At 39.2% G+C, this 12608-nt stretch overlaps 1 protein-coding gene across 2 annotated transcripts in view; it reads left to right on the forward strand.

Moving 5' to 3' along the window:
- Positions 1-9430, forward strand: part of NOP14 (NOP14 nucleolar protein) — a 33910-nt gene extending 24480 nt beyond the window's left edge. For both annotated transcript variants that reach the window (XM_048849058.2, XM_048849059.2), the window contains exons 13-18: positions 141-294; positions 2563-2722; positions 5238-5385; positions 7131-7249; positions 8570-8725; positions 9124-9430. In XM_048849058.2, coding sequence (XP_048705015.1) covers positions 141-294; positions 2563-2722; positions 5238-5385; positions 7131-7249; positions 8570-8725; positions 9124-9223 — 837 coding nt within the window. In that variant the 3' untranslated portion in view covers positions 9224-9430. The remainder of the gene's footprint in view (positions 1-140; positions 295-2562; positions 2723-5237; positions 5386-7130; positions 7250-8569; positions 8726-9123) is intronic.
- Positions 9431-12608: the final 3178 nt, after the last annotated feature.

Raw genomic sequence — 12608 nt, forward strand, 5'->3', positions numbered from 1 at the left:
TGCTAAAAATGACTAGTGGTTTAGATCATACATTTTTTGTGAAACTTATTAAAATCTATCAGAGGTTATTTTTGCTCATGGCATAAAGCCTTAATTTTCATACTAATATGTTAATGCAGGGTTTTTTTATTTTTTGTTAGTGCCAAGTCATGACACTACAAGATGTTGTTAAAGGATTGTTTGTGTGCTGTTTGTTCCTGGAATATGTATCACTGTCTCAAAGATTCATACCAGAACTTATCAATTTCCTCGTTGGAATGCTTCACATAGCTATACCCCAAAAACGACTACAGAGTAAGTTTGCTTGGAATGATAAATATGAATGTGCATTTGTTTTTATACCTCAAGCTTCCTTGCAATTAAAAATTCCACCTTCAGAGCTTCATGTTACAAATGAAAGGCCAAGTCATCTCCTAGATAGATCTCCTGAGCTGACCAGGAAACTAAGCTCTCAAATGCTGCAGTTCCCAGGAGATCCTCCAGACACAAGCGCCATCTGTGTGGAAGCCTTCTTCTTCCACACTGCTTCCCAGCCCCCATAGAAAAACAGCTCCTTCCCCTTTGGGCACCATGGTGTAGTGAGGAAACCAGTGTGAGTTAATGCTGATAAAGTTAATTTCTGTGTAGTTGTGGGGGTAGCAATTGATGCTGCAGACTGCAGCTGATGCTACCCACTCCTCACCTGATAACCAGAATGCCAGAAGAACTGCAGTGGGACTTCTATGCAATCAGGATACAAGAAAGGTGTATGCCACAAAGCTGATATTCTGCCTCCTTGCATACCTGCCTGGATTTGCCTCCCCTTGCACTCATAGTAACAGAGTGGGAAATCTGGCCTGTAATGTAGAGCAATCTTCATATTTAACACTTTGCGACCACATCATCTCTGACTGTCTCTTTAATTTGGCCTTTTCTACTTGCTCATGATTTCCGTGCCAGCCTCTCTCTTTTTCTGGGCACTCTTCCTCAGTGCCCCATTTCGAAGTGCAAAGATGACACGTTTTTTTCTTTGTCAGGGAATTTAGTGACAGTAATTCACCAATAAGGGGAAGAGGAGAGTTGTTGCCGAATCATGGAAATCAAATGCTTGCTTGCAAAACTTTCTCCATTGTTCAAACTTTGATATGATTTATCGCCGATAGGTCTGTAAATTGTTACCAGTGTGAAACTTCCCAACAAGTAGTGCTGGTTTCTAATTATGTGTGTGGCGAGGGAAAGTTAAATAAAATGTCTGTTAGTGGTATAGCAACGCTAATCTATATAGATATTAATTACTTCCACATAGAATATCAACATTTTTGTGTGAGATATTTTAAAGCTTTGGTATTTGAAGCATGTATAAAAATCCAGTCATATTTTAGAAATTCACATTAGAACTATTGACATATTTGCTGTGCAATTTAATATGGCTTTGACACGTACCTGCCAAATACTTCCTTCATATGATTGTCCTGGCAGCTTGGTTGTCTGTTGACACAGGATATTTAAAAATGAGTTCACACCTAATTTTGTGATACATATTGATATGCTATCATACCAATAAATTCCTTGATATTTATTTTTAACAGCTAGTAACATAATTTAATATAACTCCATTATTTTAACATTGAGGGCCTGATCCATCTGCCTTTCATGTGAGGAAGAGATGTGGAACAGATCCTAAGAAAAGATTGAGAGAGTATGTCTCAAATGCAGATTCAGATGTACTTAAGGCTTTAGAAAAAATTGTTCCCCTTTTTAAAAAAAAAAAAAAAAGTCCATTGTTCTTCCTTTGTGGGAGAAATGTCATTATTAGGCAGGTAACCTTTGGTAATATATTGATCAAACATACGAGTAGAATAAATACTGTCTGCCATTCTGTTAGAAGTAGAGCAGATAAGTATAATTTAAACATTCAGGCCCTGATTCTGTGGACAGTTATGCACATGCTTGTCAGATTGACTTACTGGTACTACTTACAGTAGTAAAGTTAAGCATGAGCATTGGGGCCTTAAAGCCAAAACCTCATCTGTCTTTACCCCCGAGTCGTCTTTGTACTTTCAGGGCACAGACTCTTCTTGCATACATATAAAGAGCCATTTGCATCAATGTCAATATAATATATAAATAACTTAATAGAATTATTTTTATTTTCATTGTTAAAAGGTTTTGAAATGAGCTCCTTTCTAAGCCTGCAGGGCTTAAAAACCTGTTCATTGCACAGATTTATTTTTCTTTATCAGGGTTGGCAATTTCCCAGGGAGAATTAGTTTAGGACAGGGTGCTGTGAAACTTTTCCTGACGTCACTGTCCCTACTGCTTTGCAAGTTCCCTCGTCCAGCTGATCTCTTATTCTGGTCCCTTCAGGTACCACCATCTTTCTCCCCTACCCCCCGCTGACGTGATTACTGGGCTAATGTTTCTGTAAAAAGATTAGCGTTGTGTATATTTGAAATAGCCTAATTTTAATAAAGGATCTTTATAAAACTATAAATTTTCTATAAATCAACTTTTTCATGTTTTAAGACTAAGTTTTAATTGTGAGAACTAATCTGTATATAACTGTTGTAACTGTGTTTTTAGGCTATACTCCAGTGCATCCTTTCAGACCAGCAGGAAAAAATTCAGAATTACTCTTGGTCTGTGATAAGAAGGATATGGAGACATGGCAAAAGCAAAATCTGCCACTCAATATTATGACTAAATTAAAGGAAAGCAGCAAAACAGAAATGAATCATTTCAGGTATGTGAAGAATATGTAAGGGGAAACTCCAAGTTATTTCTTTTGTAACTTCGGTGACAATGTTCTGTCAAGCATGTTACCTTCTAGGACAAAAGCTGAGGGTGGACAAGTGTAATAAATTATTTTCATCATATGGTTCTTGTAACATATTAAATAACGAAATATACCATTCTTCGGGTCTGATGCTGCAAAGTGCAGAGCACTTTCTGTGGGGGCTAAGCACCCCCAACTCTTTTTGGCTTAAGTGAGATTTGAGGATGCTCAGCACCCCACAGGAGTTGTTAAACATTTTGATGGGTCAGATCCTTAAGCAGCAAATAAATCTTGATTACATGAAAAAATAACCACATCAAAAGAACATTATTAGGATTGCAAAGTCAAGCGCTCAGAAGTTACGAGAGTTAAGAGCCTGTGGAACCTTAATTTGACCCAGTTGTGGGTATGCATTGTGATTCAGTGTTCAGTTACATGATCACATTCTGTTTTTCCACAGAGTCCGAGCCTCGTTCAGTGCACAGAATGGATGATATTTATGTAATGAGCAGCTACTGAATAGTTTCTCCTCGTTGTTCTTTGTGTGGCCATAGGCCTTATTTACTGCACATTATTCAAATCCTGCTCTGAAGACAGAATTATTAATTTCCTCCTGTGCTTTTCTGTGACACTCATCACTATTATATCTGAGTGCTTCACAAACATCAATGAATGTATCTTCACAAAATCCTTGTGAAGTGAGGGAGTGATATTACCCCCATTTTACAGGCAGGGAACTAAGGCATGGAGATTATGGTCAAAAGCTTCCACTAATTTTCTGTGCCAATTTGAGATTCCTGGGACCTGACTGTTTAGAGTAAGTTATAGTACTTTATATATTCAAAGCATAGCTCCTACTGACTTCAGTTGCAGCTGTGAGGGCTCAGAATAGATCAGAGCTGCCGTGACCCAGTGCCTTACATTCTGTGACACAGTACTGGGTTGCGACTCACAGTTTGAAAATCACTGATCTAGTCTGACCTGCACATTGCAGGCCACAGAACCTCACCCACCCACTTCTGTAATTAGAGCCCTAATCTCTGGCTGAGTTACTGAAGTTCTCAAATAGTGGTTTAAAGACTTTGTTACAGAGAATCCACCATTTACACTAGTTTAAACCTGCAAGTGCCTAATGCTACAGAGGAAGGTGAAAAACCCACAGGGTCTCTGCCAATCTGACCTTGGGTGAAATTCCTTCCCAACCCCAAATATGGCAGTCAGTCAGACCCTGAGCATGTGGGCAAGACCTACTAGGCAGATACCTGGGAAATAATTCTCTGTAGTAACTCAGAGGCCTCCCCATCTAGTATCCCATCATACCATCCCCTTGGCCATGTCTCCCCCCCATCACTGTCTCCCTGTCCCAGTCTCTTTGCACAGCAAGTCTTCGTTCTTACCTGGCTCCTGGTTGGATCAGTCTCCCTTCCTCCCCGCCCGCCACCATTTTTCCTTCTCTGACTTCCAATACCAGTCTTCTTGGCCAACCAGTTCCAGCCTCCCCCATTTCTCCAGTCCTTGTCTCACCAGACCTCTTATCCCCTATCTAGTTCTTTCCTTCCCCTCAGTCCTGTTGTTGTCCCCTCTGCATTCAAATTAGACAGATTTCTCTTCCATGCTGCCTGAGAGCTAGGGAACATTGAGAGTTTAGGAGAGAGACACTCTCTGCTCTCACTTCCAGCCCTTGCCATCCCTCTGGTTGGGAGCAGTCATTGTAGGGAAAGTTGGGCTTTGCCACCTACAGCCCTAGGCTGGAGCATGCCCATCCACTCTGTGGGGATGGCACATGTGGAGTCCTGTCAGCATTAGAAGATGTAAGGGGATGGAGCCTGCTCAGTTGCTCTGTGTGAGGATGGTATGTGCATAGTGTAGTCAGCACTAGCAGTTCTAGGAAACTTGGGCCATGCTCAGTCAAGACGGAATGTTCAGAAATTTAGCTACTACAATTGAAGTCTCTACTGAGCATGTGCAAACTGAAATTGTTCAGAGGCTTATAACTTGGCCAGTTTTGAGTGGATTTTCACAAAGATGTCAAATAGCACAACCCTGACACAAAAGCCAACCTCTGCTAAATTTTAAGTGCCTCCTCCAAAACATGAGGACACTAGAGCTCTTCAAATAAAAGGTTGCAAGAATATTTTACCATGGGCAAAACAAGCTATTTTTTCTAGCCTTAGTCGTGAAAATGACTGAACATATTTGGCCAAAATTTTCCAAAATAAAAAAAAAATCAGCCTGAAGCAGGCAGAAATGAGAAGAGAAAATTTCAGCCCAAACAGTTAGTTTGGCAAAGTTATAAGCAGCAGAAAACAAGGTTTTCTGATTAAGGTTGCCTGACGCTTCGCGTTAAAATAGGTGGCACTATCGACACTGCCTATAATTTGTTTAGTTTGAAACTCTTGAAACTTTCATCTGCATATTCTAATTATGCAGTAAAATTATTGCAGATACGAATTTAACATGGCTGTATATATCTCTCTAACAGGTTATCATGTCTAGCTGTGTGTTTGGATCTCATTAAGAAATGTGCAGCTCTGTATGAATCTTTGTCATCCTTCCATGAAATAATGCAACCTATCAGAGCACTTCTTACAGAACATATACCAGTGAGTGAATACCCTAAACAACTGCAGGTAAATGGTTTCCCCAAAAACCTAATTGCTGATGTAAAAGTTAGTAAATTCTGGGATCTCAATATGTGCTAACAAAAAACGTAAAGCTAATTAAAAATAAAAACAAAGTGAAATATTTTTTCAAAGGTCAAGCATGTTCTCTTTTTAGGATTTGGTGTGCAGATATCTGGAGTATGAATCTATGATGCACTAGCCTGCCGCATCCTAAGTGCCCTAAGGTTGCTGCTGCTGCACACTAAAAATTCTGTGAGGCACATTGATCTACTACTGTTATACTATAAATTCTAACCTCAGCTTGCTGTGCACTAAGTTGGTGTATAGACAAGCCCTTAGACAATTTGAAGACTAGATGAGTGTTTCTGTGGAAAAGTTGGAATGTGTACATAATGTTTTGGATGGACATTTTTCATGGTGCAGCCAAACCCACCTTTTTAAGAGCAATGTTCCCTCTAATTTTTTACATCCATGTGCAGAATGAATTTTGTTATGTGCACCAATATGGAGGTGATGTGTGGCAGGGGTGAGGGCCGAGGGCTTTGAAGTGTAGAAGGGGGTGTAGGGCTGGGCTCTGGGGTGGGGCCGGGGATGAGAGGTTCAGGGTACTGGAGGGGGCTCAGGGCTAGAGCAGAGGGTTGGGGGGCGGTGAGGGCTCTGGCTTGGGGGATGCAGGCTCTGAGGTGGGGCCAGGGATGAGAGGTTCAGGGTGCAGGAGGGGGCTCAGGGCTAGGACAGAGGGTTGGGATGCGGGGATGGGGGGTGAGGGCTCTGGGGTGGGTCTGGGGATGAGGGTTTTGGGGTGCAGGCTGCCCCGGGGCTGCAGCAGGGGGAGGGGACTCCCCCCAGCCCTCTCTTGCTGCAGAAGCCTGGGGCTGGGGGAGAGGCGCCTCTCCCTGCCTACACAGCTCTTGATAGCCTGCTGCGCGGTCGCACAGCTTAGAGGGAACTTAAGTGGAGAGGGTAACATTTAAGGCATCTCCATTGTGGTAACTCTTTAAGTAGCTCCTTTTATAGGAATAGCATTCTGGCAGTGCTGTTCCTGAGGATCTTGTATGAATCTGTAAGTCACTGGTACAGTCAAACAAATGTATCAAATAAAGTAACAGATACCATGGGCATGGGCGCCTTAATAAAACCAGTATAAATATGTATTGTCAGCTTCACCAGTTAAAGTTAGTTAGCTCTTTCTTTTCCAGAGATGGAAGAATAAGATGATCTGAGTGTAGCCTGACTCTCTTTTGCATTCAATGAGGATGGACCCTCCTATTTAGCAGTAGCATCCTCTCTAGCAGAAGAGGCAGGATGAAATATGTTAAAGAATAATATGTAATGTAGATGGCATGGAAAGGCCATGTTAGAGTCACAAAATGTAACCCTTAGAGCAATGAATATTCAGCCTTAGAGTTTTAAGTTGAGAAACAGGAGCTGAGTTAAACTAGGTTTTATCAATTGTCAGTCATGCCAACCTGGCCTCTTTTCTCTTTGGCCACAGACCCTTCCTGCTGTCCATCGCAGCACCCCCTATAGACCTTGGAAAGCCTTTTGAAACTAGCCAGACCTGAAGGTTTAAAACTCTTCAGGACTAGCAAATATCCTAAAGGTTAATTGTGATCTTACCAAGAGAGAAAGTAGCTTTTTGAGGATGCCTTAGCCAGGAAAACATTATTCCTGAGACAGCCGATAACTGGTTTGTAAAACGTGATATCTTTGATTAGCTTTTAAAATCCTAACCACCTCTGCATTTTCAGGAGTTGCATCAAAATGCTCTGAAAGAGATAGAGGACAAAGGAAAACACTATACCCCCTTGGTGTGTGAGAAAAAGAAGCCTGTGCCATTGAAATTGTACACACCCAAAATAGTGAAAGTGTAAGTACAGTAATCCTTATAGAAGTGAAGAAAGCAAAACTGCAGGTTAGGCATTGAGGAGCATAGAGAGAGGCTTCAGCTAAAGGCTCTTGGTCATTCTTTCCTAAATTTCCAAGCAGAGTAGTGAATGGAATTGCCATCTCCTACATTAGGTGCACACACTGCAAAGGATTGACTACCCAGAGAAAGGGAAGGAGGAATCCTGAGAAATTAAGGACGGATTGTCTTGTTTTATGGCTAGAGTATAGGACTGGAAATCAGGGGATCTGGAGGCTATTCCTACTCTCTTATTCATTTCTCCCTCAATAATAGATTCATAGATCTTTAACACCAGAAAGGACCATTATGAGCATTTGATCTGACCTCCAGCACAACATAAAACACAATCTGGGTATCTGTTTAAACTGGTTCTTAATTTTGGGGGTCTGTCTAGACTTCTCAGCTTTCCTAGATTCCCAGATTGTCACAATGGCCAGAAACACGTGTTTTATCTTTGGCTGACCAAGAAATATCACCCCTTCCTATCAGATATAGACCTTTCCACATACACATCATGTGTATCTTTTTGTGTTCTGGGTTAGATTATAGCAACATGGGATTAACTTTGAAAGGTATTTGGTAGCTTTTACTAATACCGAATGCAGTTACACTCTGACTCAGGTAGACTGGCAAGGGCATATTACACACATACTCTTCACTGGCTGCTGCTTCATTTCCAGACAGAGGCACTAGTTACTATCATAAATTATCTTACTTGTTGGTCTCCGTTAAGATACTGCATTTGCTCCACCATTTGCATTCATACTAAATTCCCTCTGGCTATTTGCCAAAATGGTGAAACAAATCAGGTATCCGCCGTTCCCTCCCACACACAGACACAGCTCTCCTCTCCCCCCCCCGCCCCCCTTAGAATTTATCGTGAGAAATATTAACCTTAGAACACATTGTGAGAATCCATTTTTGTCCAGGTTTCCCACTAACTACAGATGCTGACAACTGGATTTAGCCAGCTAGTATGGTTTTCTCAGCCTCTATACTTCTGAGTATAGTGCTACATGTGGAAGGTTGCTCTCTGGAAAATGTTGTCTGCTCTTTATCTAAATTATGTAATATAGTCAGTTACTTTTTTCTATGGTATCCTATAAATATGTAATTATAAGTGAGACTGTTAACCCTTGGTATTGAGAGTTGCCATAGGAGTGTGCAAAGACGTAGAATATCAAGAAGTAACATCTATATAAAAGCTAGTTCCTGTGAAGTATAAAAGAGTATGCTTGACATAATAATTTATGCTTGTTCATACATGCATTCTAATTTCAGCCTGGAGTTCGGGAGGAAACAGGGAGGCAGCAAGGAGGAGCAGGAAAGAAAGAGGCTGATTCACAAACACAAACGTGAATTTAAAGGAGCTGTTCGGGAGATCCGCAAAGATAACCAGTTCCTGGCTAGAATGCAGCTTTCAGAAATTATGGAAAGGTAATAATATATGGTTACTGGCAGTTGAGTTACTCTGTATGCTGGCCAGTGTTCACTCTTAGTCCCTATCAGGACTGGCATGTTGGTCAACCATATTTTGAGGTCCAAACAGTTGTCTGACAACTTGGGAGCAACCACTACAAGACTTGCAATGAAAGTTACCTGATGTGTATTGCTCATCAACCTCTATATATTTTGCATGTGTTTGAATGTTGCTGTTTCATTCATATAGTCACATAATGTATATTTCTAAGTATCTATCTATAATATTTGTAATTTAAACTGTAGCAGAGGCAGTATTTCAAAAATGTAGCTTTTTATAAATATTAAAATACATATTGTTTTGCTATTTTATCTGATGTCAGAATAAAGATTTAAACATGTGTTTGTTTTTATAGGGATTCTGACAGAAAAAGAAAAGTGAAAAATCTTTTCAATAGCCTTGCTACACAGGAAGGTGAATGGAAGGCAATGAAGCGGAAGAAGTTTAAAAATTAGACATTGACATTCTACAACAGGAAACCCTGGGACATTATACTTTCAGGTAAAATATAAACTGATGGGTTTCGAGGAGACATTATATCTAGGTGCATTCCTTTTGTGGAAAACAAGTGCCTTCAAGAACGGTCTGAAAAAGGATTCTGATAAGTTGGTTAGCTGGCTGTATTTTTTTCATGTGAAAAATAAAGATAACATCCTTTTGTATTTGTTGTACTTATTGTCATATTCATGAGAAATATTTTGGTGAATAGGTGTTCAGAAAACTACAGATTGTGCGTTCTTGACAGGAACTTCTGACCAATTCTGAGTGTCCATATTATGGTGCATTATATGGGTATTCTAAAAATCAAGTAACAGGCATAGACTTTTTTGTGTATTTTTGATATTGCAAAATTGCTGACGTTGAATTAGCATCACAACTATATAATACTTGGAGTTCAAGCAGTAATGTTTTAATTAGGATTTAGCTTCAGGAAAGTAGGATTCCTGTACTCTAGGGCTTAATGGAACTAGTTTATTGACAGTTGGTGCCTGGTTAAAGCTCAACATCCATTTATCAATTCAATAACTTGACATTTGCTTCATATGTACTGAATCTTAATGTTGACCTCAATTTACTGTTCTAACACTCTGTGTAATATGGGTCAGTTAAACAGACTAGCTCAGCACCTTCATAACTATCTGATTACTCTCCCAGCTTTAAATCATATTTACATATTTCATCATAAAACAAGTTCAGTTACTGACAATGGGTACCTGAATGACCATTGGAAAATATTTGTACTCTATGTTCCATCCGCTACATTTGTGGAGAAACACTTTACTGTGTAAAGTTGGTCACTTGAATTGGATCAACATCCCAACATTCATCCCAATCTGCCTATATCCTAAATCCAGCCATGGCTAATTATATGTGCAGTGAAGAAATAATTGTAACTTTTCCCGCAAAAACTATTTTCTTTTTAACTACATACCCTCTATAATTACTTTCCAGTTTCAAAATGCTTAAAGTTGTTCTAAAGAAGAGGCTAATAAGGGTTCTAAAGAACCTCTGCAAAATGAAACCATTTTTACTTCACAGATGCACAAACACGAAACCCTTAAAGTGCAGCTCTACTTTGAAAAGTAGCTATGTAAAAATGGCAACTTTTTCCTCAACCTGCTGCTCCTCATGTGTAGTTAATGACTTCAGAGACAGTAAATATTTACTGGTTTCAGAGTAGCAGCCATGTTAGTCTGTATCTGCAAAAAGAAAAGGAGTACTTGTGGCACCTTAGCGACTAACAAATTTATTTGAGCATCCGCTTTCGTGAGCTACAGCTCACTCCGATGAAGTGAGCTGTAGCTCACGAAAGCTTATGCTCAAATAAATTTTAGTCTCTAAGGTGCCACAAGTACTCCTTTTTTTTTAAAATATTTACTGTTTTACACTGTACTTACTAGTAGCCTTACAGAGACAGCAGAGCTGTGGGAGAGTGAGTTGGATTCTTTTCTATATGTATCATTCATAGAATTGTTCCTCTAGGACCACTCATGTGAGAAGTTACTCATATGTGCAATGCTTTTGCTGGATCAGGGTTTAAATTCCAGTACGAAGGACGGATTCTAGCCTCAGATCCCTCTATGCAATCCCATTCTTTTCTGTCTACATATTTATACCATGCTTGTCACAACGGTTGTCACAGTGGTATATAGAATCCAGGATGGATCTCCCTACACATAAATATACAGTCTACTTTCTTCTCCCCTTTTAAAAACCTGAAAACTAATTTTTTCCAATATTCTGCACTCAGCTATACCTGTACATAAGGACAGTGTTGCACAGGTGATGTCAACATCGGTCCTGCAGGATTTTTATTAATGGTGGTGACGTCCATGAGCCAGAAAAAATACAGCTTATCCTTAAATGCCAAGTTGAGTTTGCCAGGCTAGTGGTTAGAATAAACAACTTTTTACTTTTAAAGTAAGATGATTTGATATATAAACACAGAACTTCACAATGCCATATTTAAATTTCCATTTCAAAGTTGAATACATAGTTTTCTGAACTGTGTGTAATTGCATAGTCAAAACAAGAGTTTTAATATGCACATGTATTTACCATGATTGTGCATCTATATAGTTCCTAACTCTTCACTTCTGTGATTGTGTAAGTGTACAGTGTACACGCAAATTAGAAATGGAATCACATGTTCATTTTTAAACAGAGTTCTGGAGAACTGTCATTTTATAATTTGGCCAATTTGTGAATGAAAAATGGTGGTTTTGACTTTAACTTTTTCTTGAAAAACAAAGTAACTCCAATCAATCCAGATGCAAAATTTATACTAAGCTGCCTCAAACTAGCCACAATGTTTTCTTTTTACCTTCTCGAATTAGATTTACAATGAAAGCACCAATAGACCCTGAAATATGAGGGTACAAATGAAAAACTGTGCTGATACTTATATTTTTCCCTTTAACGCCAAGAAAAGCATACTTCATTTTTGCAAAATGAGACTTTTTTGTGTATCAAGATTTCTGATACAAAAGAGATGTCACCTTATTTGGGAAAGTTAATTTTTACTAAATCTCAAAATTAATGTTGCAATATAACTGATGAGTATAAGTATAATATAAGTAGCATAATGATGCATCAATTTTCTGCATTTAAAAAAGTTTATTCGGTGTTAAAAATCCAGTGCATAATATGTACATGCACTCATGCTGCATAAAAGATGAAGATTTCCTGATGTGAAATAGTTTTTCATTGTTTGAAATGTCAGATGTTTAGTTAACCATTCCAAGAATCAACAAGGGCTGCAGTCTTCAAAGGCATTTTAAGCAGTTGGTGTACATGTTTGTGTTTCCACCAGATGCATCATGGAAATTCTCCTTTTTTGTATTCTCCTGATCTTTAAAAACAAGACATTTTGTATAAGACAGCAAAAAATTAAAAATGAACAATTTTTTTCATACTAACTTGCTTGCCTTAACCCTGCTGCGCCGCTGGACATTTAGCGGCCGGAGATTGTGCTTGACAGGCAGAGGCTGGGATGGTAACCACTGCACTAGCTCTTATTAAAATATGCTGTTTTAAACCCTGATCAGATTTGTCATTTTGTAAGAGGGAGCAACCAGTGCTGTTATAACTATATTATTCTAATATTTTAAACCTGTCAGTAATAATAGCACAACATATATATGGCACTTTACATGTACAGAGCACTGTACAGACATTAAACAATCCTCAGGACACACTGTGATAGTGGCTAGTAAATACCCTCATTTTACAGACAAGGAAACAGTGTAGAAGTGACTTGTCCAGTGCCACTCCTCAAGCAAGTAGGAATTCATGTCCTCTTTATTACCATTCCAGGGCAAGCTATACATACATTGTATA

This window comes from Caretta caretta, chromosome 4 (genome assembly GCF_965140235.1).
Source record: "Caretta caretta isolate rCarCar2 chromosome 4, rCarCar1.hap1, whole genome shotgun sequence".
Classification (NCBI taxonomy): domain Eukaryota; kingdom Metazoa; phylum Chordata; order Testudines; family Cheloniidae; genus Caretta; species Caretta caretta.